We start from the raw sequence: 11,978 nt of genomic DNA, 5'->3' as shown, positions 1-11,978 counted from the left end.
TGGACGACGCCACTTGCATCCCTCGATGAGCATGAGCCGAGACTATGGAGGCAAGTCACTTAAGCTAGGTGAACCCGACGCACTACTCTTCCGCGTGCACCAACGGAAGTTGCCGTCCCTCCCTACCCTTCACGCGCTCCCCCTGACAAAGCCATACATACAACCGTCTCCCCATACACCGAGTTCACACCATTTTTTTTTTGACAATCAATACCACATATATTCATATAGTAATAAATAGTACATGGTAGAGATACATGAACTGACTCCAACAATTACAAAATAAAGTCTAAAAGATAGTATTAACAAATCTTCGAGGTCTTCAATTTCTTTCTTCTTCCAGAACACAATCTTGTACTCTTCTGAAGACAGCCAAAAATAGATAACGAACCATAGATCTGTAGATACCGACGAAAGTTCTCCCATAATTTTTTGAGCCGCAATGTCAAGGCTGCGTGCACGCAACCATTAAAGCAGTCATACAACATCAGCAAGAGTACCAACACCGAGTTCACACCATAACACATCTTTCTTTCCCCACTTCCCTGCATCCGTCTTCCCCCCCCCCCCGCGCAGGATTTCGTCGACGACCGCGAGGCAGACGGCGGCGCGGAGGAGGCCTAGATTATCTCCACGGGCCAAGGCCCCGTGGAGATGGGGATCTCGTTCAAGCTATCTAAGGTCGGTGTTCGCGTACAACCGACTCCGCGCTCTTCCGCGCCGGGGTTACCGGCCGCGCCGGAGACGGAGAAGCCCTCCGCCGGTGAGAAGGATGGTTCGAGGCCGGACGCCAAACGCGAGGTAAGCCATGATTCTGTTGCTTGCTCGCTCGGTTGGGTTTGGGCTCGGGGTGCCCAAGCCGGTGGCCCGGACGATCTGGGTACGCCAACTTTTGCTCTTTTCTATGATTGAGCTGGAAATTCGGGGTTTCCCCTGCAAATTTTGGGGTTCTAGCGGGGAATTTGCGGCCACAGGGATGACCCGCGGCTATGTCCGCGGAAAGGTCGGATTTTTCGGCCGATTTCTACTTTTTTTCTTCTTTCGCTCGAGAGCTTAAGTTTGTTATGTAGGATTAGGTAGGGTCATACTTTGCCATGGATTTTTGTTTGTTTCTTGGCTGTTTTTCTCCTTTGTTGGATATTGTTTAGGTCATTTTTTCTGTTGGGACAGTATTTGTATGTAATCAGTTCGCCTTCAGAATCACATGTAATCTCTATGATAAAAAGCTCACATCTTCTCTTTATGTAGGATGCTATTTTCGCGAGAGCTAATGATGCCAATGGCATCAAGATTTCACCGGCATGCTCTAGGGCGATTTTGCCTGGTATTCTCTGAAATATATTATGTAATACCTTTTTTTTTTCATCTCTGCTTTGTGCTAAGCATTGAGGATTGTATTGCAGAACATGAGGTTTCTTTCACTTTCAGTCTCTATGATCGAGGTTACCTCATCGCAAAGTCAGCAGTGGTGCGTTCTCCAGCTACAATTATTTGATAAATTTCAAACATTAGCCCATCACATTGATGTGCAAGAGAAAAATGTCTTGAGCTACCAACATATTTTAACCTAACACATTTTTTTTAGCTGGATCCTTGCCAGCCCTCTTCTCAGGATGGAAAAACACTACATCCCTATGATAGAGCGTCAGAAAAATTATTTTCTGTAAGTATTGACTGAACTGCATGCTTGTTTGCATAATTCTTTTCTAGTTTCATATTTGGTCAAACGCTTTTGTAGCTATAGTGTATGAAGAGTTGATGCCTGCATTTCTATTATTGTAATGAAATATTTTGGTCAGTTACATGTACGAGCAGTACACCAGCTATGAAGAATTGATGCCTGTTACACTCTTGCAACAACGAGCGTGACAGCTAGCTGTGTGAGGCTGGTGCCCCCCCCCCCCCTTGCTGGCTTCCTCCCTCAGTGTCTCGGTGCTGTGATGCCGAGGCGACACGTGTTTTAGGTAGCAAGGGTGAGATGAGAGAAAAGAGATGATAAACAGATTCCTAATGCTTGTCGCAAAGACTACAATGACTCTTTTTTTTTATAGTACTCTTAATGGTAGAGTGTGACTGTTATGAACTAGCAAACCAACACAAACTAGGATTTCTAACTTACCGGTTGCAACTCTGTTCTTTCCTAAACTATGGACTCCAATATCATATTGAACCAGACACTAACTTCTGCAGCTAGCCAGCTACCCAGCTTCCTTCCCAACACGAACTAGGATTTCTAACTTACCGGTTGCAACTCTGTTCTTTCCTAAACTATGGACTCCAATACCATATTGAACCAGACACTGCAGCTAGCCAGCTAGTCAGCTTCCTTTCCGTGCTGAACTCCAGAAGCAGGATTTGAATTGTCTCCTACGAAAAGCAGATCTCCTGCAGTGATATGGCCTTCTTCTCTACGTATTTCCCCAGATTACAGTGCCTGCATGGCTAGCTATGACGAGGGCTGACATTCCTCCCTGTTCTTCTCTTCAGAAGCCCCTTGGCCTCCTTTATCATTGTTAATGTATAGACAAATGGGGTGCCCCCTACGGTTTCTCATAAAGAAGATTCATATATCGTTTTTATTTCTGCACTAAATGCAGTTGCAGACCAGCTGATTCTTATCATATGACCGGCATTTTTTGTTGATATTTCCAAGAAATGAGTCTGCAAACAACATAATAGTATTTTCCTTTGTGTTTGTTTCTCCTCCCTAATGGATGGACCAAACTGTCCTTTCATAGCTGGCTAAAGTTAGTAGAATAGTTGAACCATGCCATGATGATCGTAGTTCTGTGTACAGTTAAATGAGTTGGTTTGTGTCATCACCTGCAGGCCATTGAAGCTGGGAGGCTGCCTGGAGATATTCTTGACGAGATACCAAGCAAGTACTACAATGGATCGGTTATTTGTGAGGTCAGTTATTTTATCAGATTTGAGGCATGCTATGTATGCAAGTATCTAGTCTAAACTTGACTTTCAATTGTCCAGCATCGCTGAGTGAAAATCGTTCTCATCAGCTCTACCATGATTCGTCCACTACATGTGAAAAAACACTTTTTTTTTTGTTTTTCACTAAAAGATTGGCTAGCCTTTTTTAGCAACTATCTTTATAAACTACCTATATTTTCGTTCACTACATGTGAAAATATACACATTTTTTTTTTGTTTTTCACTAAAAGATTGGCTACCTTTTTTAACAACTATCTTTGAAAACAACCTTATAGTTTGCACAAACATATCGAATAATAGATCATGGCAATCTACCAGGAATTCCTAACCTTGCTTTCGGAGACACCAGTAATAATTCTGTAGCATAAGTACTATGTATTGCAATCCCCTCCCTCATATAGTCGTTATGTTGGACCTAGAAAAGACTGAACTGCAAAGTATAGATTTCTGTAAACTGTCTAGTACAGTAAGAAATAATTTAGTCCAAATGCCTTTTTGGATATTGACATGGTATTCAAGATGTAACTTTGACCAGCAATTTCTATCATAGAAAACTATAGTACTATTTGAACTACTTTTTGAGATAAATATACATGTATTATTTTCATTTTCCCAATCTAAATATTTTAAACAATACTCTCAGTAAAAGTTCAAAAGTTTGACTGAAGATATGTCCAAACGTCGCCTATTTTTGAACTGGAGGGAGTAGTTTGTATGCTAATTAGTTTGTCCCATGAATGGTTTATCCTTAAATCTTCAATTACTATTCTTTCAGAAAAGTTCTAAATAACTGTGGGCTAGATGTAATGCAGCAATTACAAATATTTAAACCTGATGCTGCAGGTCATGCTCGTTTTTGTTAGACTGTTTGTTTACCTTAATGTTGAGATATCATAACTCCTCTAGAAGTTTTAGCTTATGTTGCTCAAGTATCTCATTGTTCTTATGGTATTTATTTCTAGATTCGTGACTACCGAAAGCATGCATCGAATCAAGTTCATGCATCATCTGCTGAGTTAGGACTACCTGTGGTGAATAAAGTGCAACTGCAAATGACCTTTGAAAATGTTGTGAGGGACATTACACTGCTATCTGATGATTCCTGGAGTTACAGGGATTTCATGGTAAGCACTCCAAAATCTGATTATGTTTTTTGCACTCTAATCCCAATTTTTTTCCGCCTATTTTGTCACGAATGTCGTTAACATCTTGTTACTAGTAGTCAAAATGGTTCTTCACTGACTGACAAATAACGATACAATAACATGGTGAAGTAAAGTACATGTGGAGTTGATAACCTATATTGACTGTTGCTTTGGCTAGAGATACCTGGAATATAATTTTACCTAATCTGCTCCTCACTGTATCTGCTTGGGTACTCATATGCGATACTTGTTTCTGTAGGAGGCAGAGGCACGGATTGTCAAAGCTCTACAACCAGCGCTTTGCTTAGACCCTACACCAAAGTTGGACCGACTTTGTCAGGATCCTGTTCCTCATAAGGTACAACCACATGCATAGCAGAAAATACTGTTATAGAAGTAAGACCTCTGTTCAAACTAAGTATTTTGCATTTCTTGCAGTTGAACCTTGGTGTTGGAAGAAAGAGGAGGCTGAGGCAAAATCCTGATGTTGTTGTCACATCCAGTTACACATCTCATGGTAAAAAGGTGTGCATCAATAGGGCGCCTGAAAATGCTAAGACAGACGAGGCAGGTATTACAGGTGGCAATGTTACTCACCAAGTCATGTCAGGTGGCTCTCAACAACTTAGACCAACTAGTTCTCAAGATGCTGCCAGAATGCCAATGTTATCCCAATCTGGTATCCAGCCAAATATCAACTATTCTGCTGTTGTGAATGATCGTGCGGTAGGACCTCCTGTCAATTTTACTGGAGTCAATTCAAGCATTTCATCTCAGAACGTGATGTCTTACAATGACAATGGCCTTCTATCTGTGAAGAGGGAACTACCAGAAGCACCACTGCAAGACCCTAAGAGAGTAAAACCAACAATTAGCACTGATGATATCCAGCAGCAGCAACAGCGGCAGCAGATACGGTCCCAGTCAGCTACTCTTGGTGGGCAGGACATGCAGTGGAAGAATCAACAGTTAGATGTCAAGGGGATGCAATATGCTTCGCTGAATGGCCAGAGATACCCTTCTCCAGTGGTGAACAACATGCCAGATTCAGGGGCTTCCTTTTATTTCAACCAGCAGGGTGTGAGATATGGTGCTAAGCAAGAGCAGGTGGATGGCATGGACAGATGCAAAGACCCCTTGCAGGCTATGCCCCCTGAAAATAATGTGCTTGATCAGCAGCAATCCCATGCTCAACATTTGTCACAGCAAGCAGCAGCGAGAAACAATCAACAGAACATGGCACAGTGGCAGAATCATCGGGTTTCTGTTGAGAAGGACATGAAGAAAGAAGAATTGCTTCAGAGAAGAAAGTTGTCCGCTGCTTCCCGTGTCTCTTCTGCACCAATGGTTCAGTCTCCAGTTTCCTCTAAATCTGGAGAGATATCAAGCAGTTCAATGGGTGGCCAGTTCGGTTCTGCTGTGACATCTGCTGCAATTGGATCACATAAAGACAAGTTTGCAGCAAATTCCAATGCTGCAGTAGGCTACCCTTCTGTGATTTCCAGTCCTAGTGATTCTATGCACCGGATGCAGCAGCCTTCTGCCGCCCCTTCAAAAAGAAAAACAAATTCTGTCCCCAAGACTCAACCAGTTGTGAGCGGTGTAGGGTCTCCAGCCAGTGTTTCAAACATGCATGCTGTACTGAATGCTAGCAGCCCATCAGTTGGGACTGCATCAATGGGCGACCAATCAATTCTTGAGAAATTTACAAAAATTGAAGCTATATCCCATCGGTATGAAAATAACATCCGCTGCATCTGCCAACTCTACATTATGATTTTGGTTTGACAATTTGCTTTATTTTTGGGGGTTACCTGCAAAGTATGTTGTGGAAATCTATGACTGCATAATTTGATACACCTGCTAACTACGTTATTCCTGTGACCTATCACAAGACTATGTGACCCTAGAATTTGTGCATTTAATAGTTTACTTTTGACCAGTGATATGAAGGATAGTACCTTTATGATTTCCCACCTCCAAATGTTTGATACAAAGAACCTAATGGTGCAAGTTTAATCTTCTTGAATTAGGGGAGTGTAGAGTGTCACTTTTTGTAACTGGCTAAGAAAAGAATCTGGTGAAATGCTCCAGTAACATAGCTTTGAACACTGAATGTCACTTACCCCCACCGAGTCCCTTATTCTTCATCTGTTATCTTGTTTAATACAATAAAACTGGTACACAGTTGAGTTAAATTATTCTGTTCTGTTTGGCATGACATCTGTTTTGCTTGAACATTGATCCAGTTATACGGCAGGTCATAGCTTGTAGAGCTGCTTAATTATAGCAGAAGATTTGAAATCAGAAACCTTTCATCCACTGAAATTGACCATCTTTTTCGTATGTACAGGATTGTTTATGATTTCAGCTGAAACTGTTTCCATATTTTGTTTCAGGCATCAGCTGCTCAATAAGAAGAACAAAGTTGACAAGTTAGCTCCAAGGAAGCCCATGATTAATGCAAGCCGAGAGAAAGTTGCTACACTTCTCTCCAGTTGCTTTCATACCGAGGACTACAAAGATGAGACAAGGCCTCTTTGTAATTCGATGTTGAGTGGAAGTATAAATTCCTCCAAGACTAGAATACTGAACTTTGTTATGGCCAACCGTGCATACCAAGGTTTGTGTTCCACAAAATATTCCCACACTAGTGTAAAAGTTCGAAACCTCTCATTAGTTTCATTAAACTCAACTTCTACAGGTCATACAAAGCCGTTCAGGATCATTTTCAAGGATAAGCCTGATGGGACCGTGGGAATGCAATATGGAGACCCAGAAGATTTTGACAATCAGAACTCACATGAGTGTACACTCATATTACCTACCAAGGTATTATGCATGAATTATCGATTGAATCCTGTCGTGGAGAACCAAGTATCAAAAACTTGAAAATAGCATCATGTGTTTGCTCTTCCTGTGGCTAACTTCTCTATTGCTTTTTCTGACAGTACTGCGCTGACTTGCTTGCAATCCAACTTGTTACCCGGGTGAGTTGCATAACCTAAGTTCTCGTAGAACTATTAGCTTAGACATTGTTCTGAATTTTGAACCTTTTGAATTCTAGATGGAGAAAGAAGGCTATGATAAGGCAGATGATCAAGTTGTGCTTATCACCCCTCCTAGTAATCTCAGTGCACCATCGGGAATGTTACCAGACAATACATCACATGAAGTGAAACAAGAGGGAGGTATAAGCCAGCAACTTAATGCTGCAGCCCATGCGAATATGGTACCTGGAACCACTTTGCAACAACTTTCTGCCAATAGGATGCTTCCATCGGCGAGTAGCAACCAGGCACTAGCAATGCCGCAAGGGTATATGCAGGGTGCATCCATGTCTCCAAGGAATCAACAAATGGACCAAAATTTGATTCAGCAGCAGCAGCAGCCACAGCTGCAGCAAAATGCGCAATCACAGCTTCAGCAACAAACATCTCTTCCTGTGAACCAGATGCAGAGACCTCAAATGCTTCCAACGAGCCCATTATCTCAGATGCTGGGGCCTGGCTCGAATCTTCCCATGGGTGCAAACCACATGGGTAATACCAAGGCTACTACTGCTTCCTTGCAGCTCCATATGATGCAGCAAGCACAGCAGCAACAGCCAGGGCAGATGTCGAGGAAACTGATGATGGGGCCTAGCTCAGCTGTGAATATGGGTAATATGGTTAATAATGTAGTAGGTCTTAGCGGTATTGGAAATGTGATGGGAATAGGCAATGTTCGGCCAATGTCATCCCCAATGGGATCCATGTCAGGCTTAGGGAACAATCCCAATCAGATGAGCCTTGGGATGACATCCAATCTTGCTGCAGCTGGGCTTCGCCCAGGTATGAACGCTGCTACTCTTGCCAAGATGCGTATGGGGTTGGCTCATCAGCAAAGGGTGGCAAGCATGTATCCCCAGACTGGAATGGTTGGATTGCCTGGCAGTGGTTCACCAATCCTTCCTAGTTCTGCTGGCCTGTTCACCAATTCACTAAACAGAAACAACCTCACCTCCATGCAGAGGGCCATGATGTCTACGATGGGCCCACCAAAGATTCCAGGTGGTAATTTTCAGCTGAATGCCCAACAGCAAATGCATTACCAGCAGTTGCAACAGCAGCAACTCCAGCAGAATCCACAGCAGCAGCAGCAACAGTTACAACAACTGCAACAGCTCCAGCAACAGCAGCAACTACAGCAGCAGCAGCAGCAAATGCAGCAACAACAGCAGCAGCAGCAGCAGCAGCAAATGGGGTCTCCTTTACAGCAGGCGGCGCAGGTAGGCTCGCCTGCCGGCTCACAACAGTCATTGGTGATGCAACAGCAACAAATAAGCCCACAGCAAATGGCTGCAATGAGCCCGCAGTTGAGCTCAGGGTCTCTGCAACAAGTGAATAATAACTCTGTGGGGACGCCAGGCCCCCCTCAGAGTCCGCAGTTGAGCTCACACTCACAGACCCACGGATCAGTCAGCAGCATTGCCAACTCTCCAATGGAGCAGCTGCAAGGTTCCAACATGGGGGGTCCTGGTAGCATGCAGTAAGTAACTTCAAATATTTGATCCTGCCCCCTGCAATAATGGAAGGTATAAAAACTGACGAAGATTGTTTCAGCTTTCTTGTTTGTTGTGATAAATGGAAGTCAAGTTATAGGTGTCCTGTAAGTTATAACCTATAGATGCAATTGTTAAGGAGGATTTCTGATGTAGATTGTAGCTGATGGGTATAGTGAACGTAGGAGCTTAGTGCTGGGAGAAAACATTGTTCATCTGTATTTTTTTCTTGTTTGAATTATAGTTGTTAGATAAGTATTTGCTACAGTTCCAGTTGTGCCTATTTTTTGACTGGGTTGTGCCTATGAATAAGTCTGTTGTCTTCGTAGTGAATAAAATTATCATGTTTCATCTTAATATGTTCAATTATGCTACGACTCAGGCTGACCCCTGATGGAAATTTATCATCTTATACTTTTCGTGGTGCAACATAACATTTTGTAACATTATGTACTTTGAACGGTGTAACAAACGGGTTGTACGTTCTAGGAGATTACATATGCATGGGCCTGTACATCGGCTCGAAGAACTTTGACAACCGTGTTATGTACTGGCTGGAAGAAGAAATTTCTAATCATATTGAAATTACGTGTCCTGGGTGTCATGGGCATACCTTTCGGGTACCCATTATTATCATACTTGGCCCAATACGGAGAAAGCCCAAAAAGATAACCTGAAGAAGTAGTCAATTAGGACTCTTGTAAAACCCTAGATTGATTGCATATAGAGGAAATTGCGTAGACCAGTAACTCTTGGGGCAAACATTGTGCAAACCAGTCACTTGAATTTATTTTTGCAGAGACCAGCAACTCTACGTGTAACTCATTGCAAAGAGCTGTAATGACCAAATTAAACATGTTAACAACATAGTAACTGGTAAAGGAGACCCACATGAGGTGGCCTGGCTGGCATGGTGGTATTAGAGCATGTCCAGCAGATAATGTACATACAAAACTACCATATATAACACCTTAGTTTAAAAAATAAACAGCTCCAGCTGATGATGTAGATGGAAAAAAAGCCTCAAAAATATTACACCGCGATGCAAAGAGGTGATGTATCGTAAACCAATGGCCGCGCTCGAGCTCAAACTGCCGTTTTGTCGTCACTCCCCACCCCCGCGAGCTGCCACACCGCGGCCGGCCAAATCCGGCCAGTTGCCGTCGGAAAAAAGGCCATTGTCGCTCCCCGTTGCCCGTTGGCCCTCACCCCGCCTTGCCGAACTCGTCAAGCAGCTAGAGATAGCCGATGCGCGGCCTCCCCTTTGCCTTGGCCACCGCGCCATCGAACGCCCCCTCTTCTATCTCTTGCAAGTCACCTTCCTCATCGCTATCAGCGTCTTCACCTTCCCCAAACTCGTCGCCCTCGAGGCCCTCCTCCATGTCGTCGTTGTAGTCGCCATAATCCGCGAGCGGCGGCAAATCGATGTCGACGGACGGCGTCGTTGCATGTCAACGTACGGCTCTTGCGCAACATCAACAGCGGGATTTTTTTCGAGCACCTTGTGCGCGAAAGCCGATGCTGCCGGCGCCTTGGCCATCGCCATCGTCAAAGTTGTCAAGGACGCCATCTTGGCAGTGGTTGGCTTCTTCGCACCGGGCATCCTCGACGCCGGCTTCTTCTGCGCCGGCAGCTTGTTGCCCGGCTTCTTCATCCGCTTGGTTGGAGCGGGAGGCGCAGCAGCAGCGGGAGGGCCGGCGATGACGTATTGCCCTAGCCGCTTCCGCTTGATGTTGGGTAGGATAGCTTGCATGGCGCCGTCGACCACGAGCGCCTCGGTGACGGCTGCTACGGTGGCGCTAGATCCGGCAGCGGTGGGTGGGGTCGATCCGCGCAACGCGGCCTGGTCCGCGAGCGGCGGCGGGTTGGGGGCTTCAATCTTGGTGCGAGCACGCCGCTGCACAGGCAAGAGAGAGTGGAGACGACGAAATCAGCGGCGGCTGGTTGGCGGAAGCGGGAAAGGGGAGGAGCTCAATGTTCCTTCGCGCCAACACGGGGGAGGAAATGGGGTTCCGCGGCGTGAAACTGGATGTCCCAGATAAAGTGTTTGGTATGGGGGTCCGATGCGGTGCCTGGACTGTCTCTTTTTCCCTCCAAACCCGCAAAACGGCGGTTATTATGCCGATGGGGGTCGGATGTGGTGTCTCGCTAGAGATGATATTACACACGGGTGGTAGGCCCCTATGCTAGCGCCTGCCCCACTTGCAGCACAGCCGCAGCAGGCGGTGTACTGGCCACAGGCGCCTGCGCCGCCATTGCCCTGGTCGCCGCCGGTGGTCTGCATCGACGTGTAGGCATAGGTGGCGCCGATGCTAACCCTAGTTTTAGCTAGAATTTTAGGATATCTATGCTGTTTTTCTTCTTTTTTGCCCCATGTAAATTATATTTTTCATACATGAAATATCATTAATTAGGCTTGTACGTGCTTGAAGCCGCTGGATTCATCTCGATCCAAACGGACAAAAATAAACATATTTTATATCTGAAATAGATTAGTCTAGAGATTCACTTATACATAGTTTTTCTACTTTTTAGATCATTGTAGAAATGCCAAATTTGAAGCAAAGCAGCTGTCGACCATGAGGCTAGTGCACGCGCAGCACATACCAAGCCACGGCAGATGCCAAAGTATGGTGCTTGACGTGGTAATCTAATCATTACAGCGCCATGCAATGGATTATACGAGCGCCATGCAATGTATTATATGGAGTCGTTGGTTTGCGCAAAACCAATTTCAAGTCACTGGTTTGCGCAACGTTTGCTCCAATACTTACTGGTATATGCAATTTCCTATTGCATATATAAAGCCAGCCATGACACCCATATAGAGGAGAGCAATATAGACAAGATAGACAACATAGTTCCACCTATAGCAACTCCCTGTAAATATACTTTTAATCATATACTAGATTGCTAGCAGCACGTAGGAATTCTCCATCGAGAGAACCCGAAGCTGGGTATATCGTCTCGTTCCCGCAATCCCCATCATCGCTCTTCTCCGAAACCTAAGCCTATAATCCGTAGGCATTAACGAGATGATTCCTCGTCAATTGGCGCCATCTGTGAAAATTACGATGGATGAATTTCATCATCCGGACGGGATCCTCAAGTTCTACATCAACTATCGCAATGGAGCAGCTTCGTTTTCACGAGATCGGTTCTGCCTAGAAAGCGGCTCAGAATACTCTACATCAACGCCACCCCATGTGATCTGATTCGTAATCGGCCAAGAATAGCGGAGGGAAAAACAAGGCTGAAGAGTCCCGATCTCCACGCGAATGTCACCTGCTTCGGGTCGTCTCCTGGCTCGATTAGTATCGGCTCCCTACAGGCGCATAAAAAAA

The 11,978-nt window shown here is 44.7% G+C and overlaps 1 protein-coding gene across 2 annotated transcripts; it reads left to right on the top strand.

The window, feature by feature from the left end:
- The first annotated feature begins 558 nt into the window (after nucleotides 1-558).
- LOC124650271 (protein PHYTOCHROME-DEPENDENT LATE-FLOWERING) lies at nucleotides 559-8,991 on the top strand. 2 transcript variants are annotated; one of them, XM_047189816.1, is made up of 12 exons: nucleotides 559-801; nucleotides 1,249-1,324; nucleotides 1,404-1,468; nucleotides 1,601-1,663; nucleotides 2,830-2,910; nucleotides 3,909-4,070; nucleotides 4,351-4,449; nucleotides 4,530-5,824; nucleotides 6,491-6,714; nucleotides 6,796-6,923; nucleotides 7,043-7,081; nucleotides 7,159-8,991. In XM_047189816.1, exons 1-12 carry the CDS (start codon nucleotides 655-657, stop codon nucleotides 8,623-8,625), a joined length of 3,846 nt encoding a protein of 1,281 aa, XP_047045772.1. In that variant the 5' UTR covers nucleotides 559-654; the 3' UTR covers nucleotides 8,626-8,991. The 2 variants fall into 2 exon arrangements, with proteins under 2 accessions (XP_047045772.1, XP_047045771.1); XM_047189815.1 differs by having other exon boundaries at nucleotides 560-801; nucleotides 1,586-1,663.
- Nucleotides 8,992-11,978: the final 2,987 nt, after the last annotated feature.

The sequence above is a fragment of the Lolium rigidum genome, chromosome 4 (genome assembly GCF_022539505.1).
Source record: "Lolium rigidum isolate FL_2022 chromosome 4, APGP_CSIRO_Lrig_0.1, whole genome shotgun sequence".
NCBI lineage: Eukaryota > Viridiplantae > Streptophyta > Magnoliopsida > Poales > Poaceae > Lolium > Lolium rigidum.
Note: the sequence above shows the minus strand (reverse complement) of the source record. Positions and strands in the feature narration are given on the sequence as shown.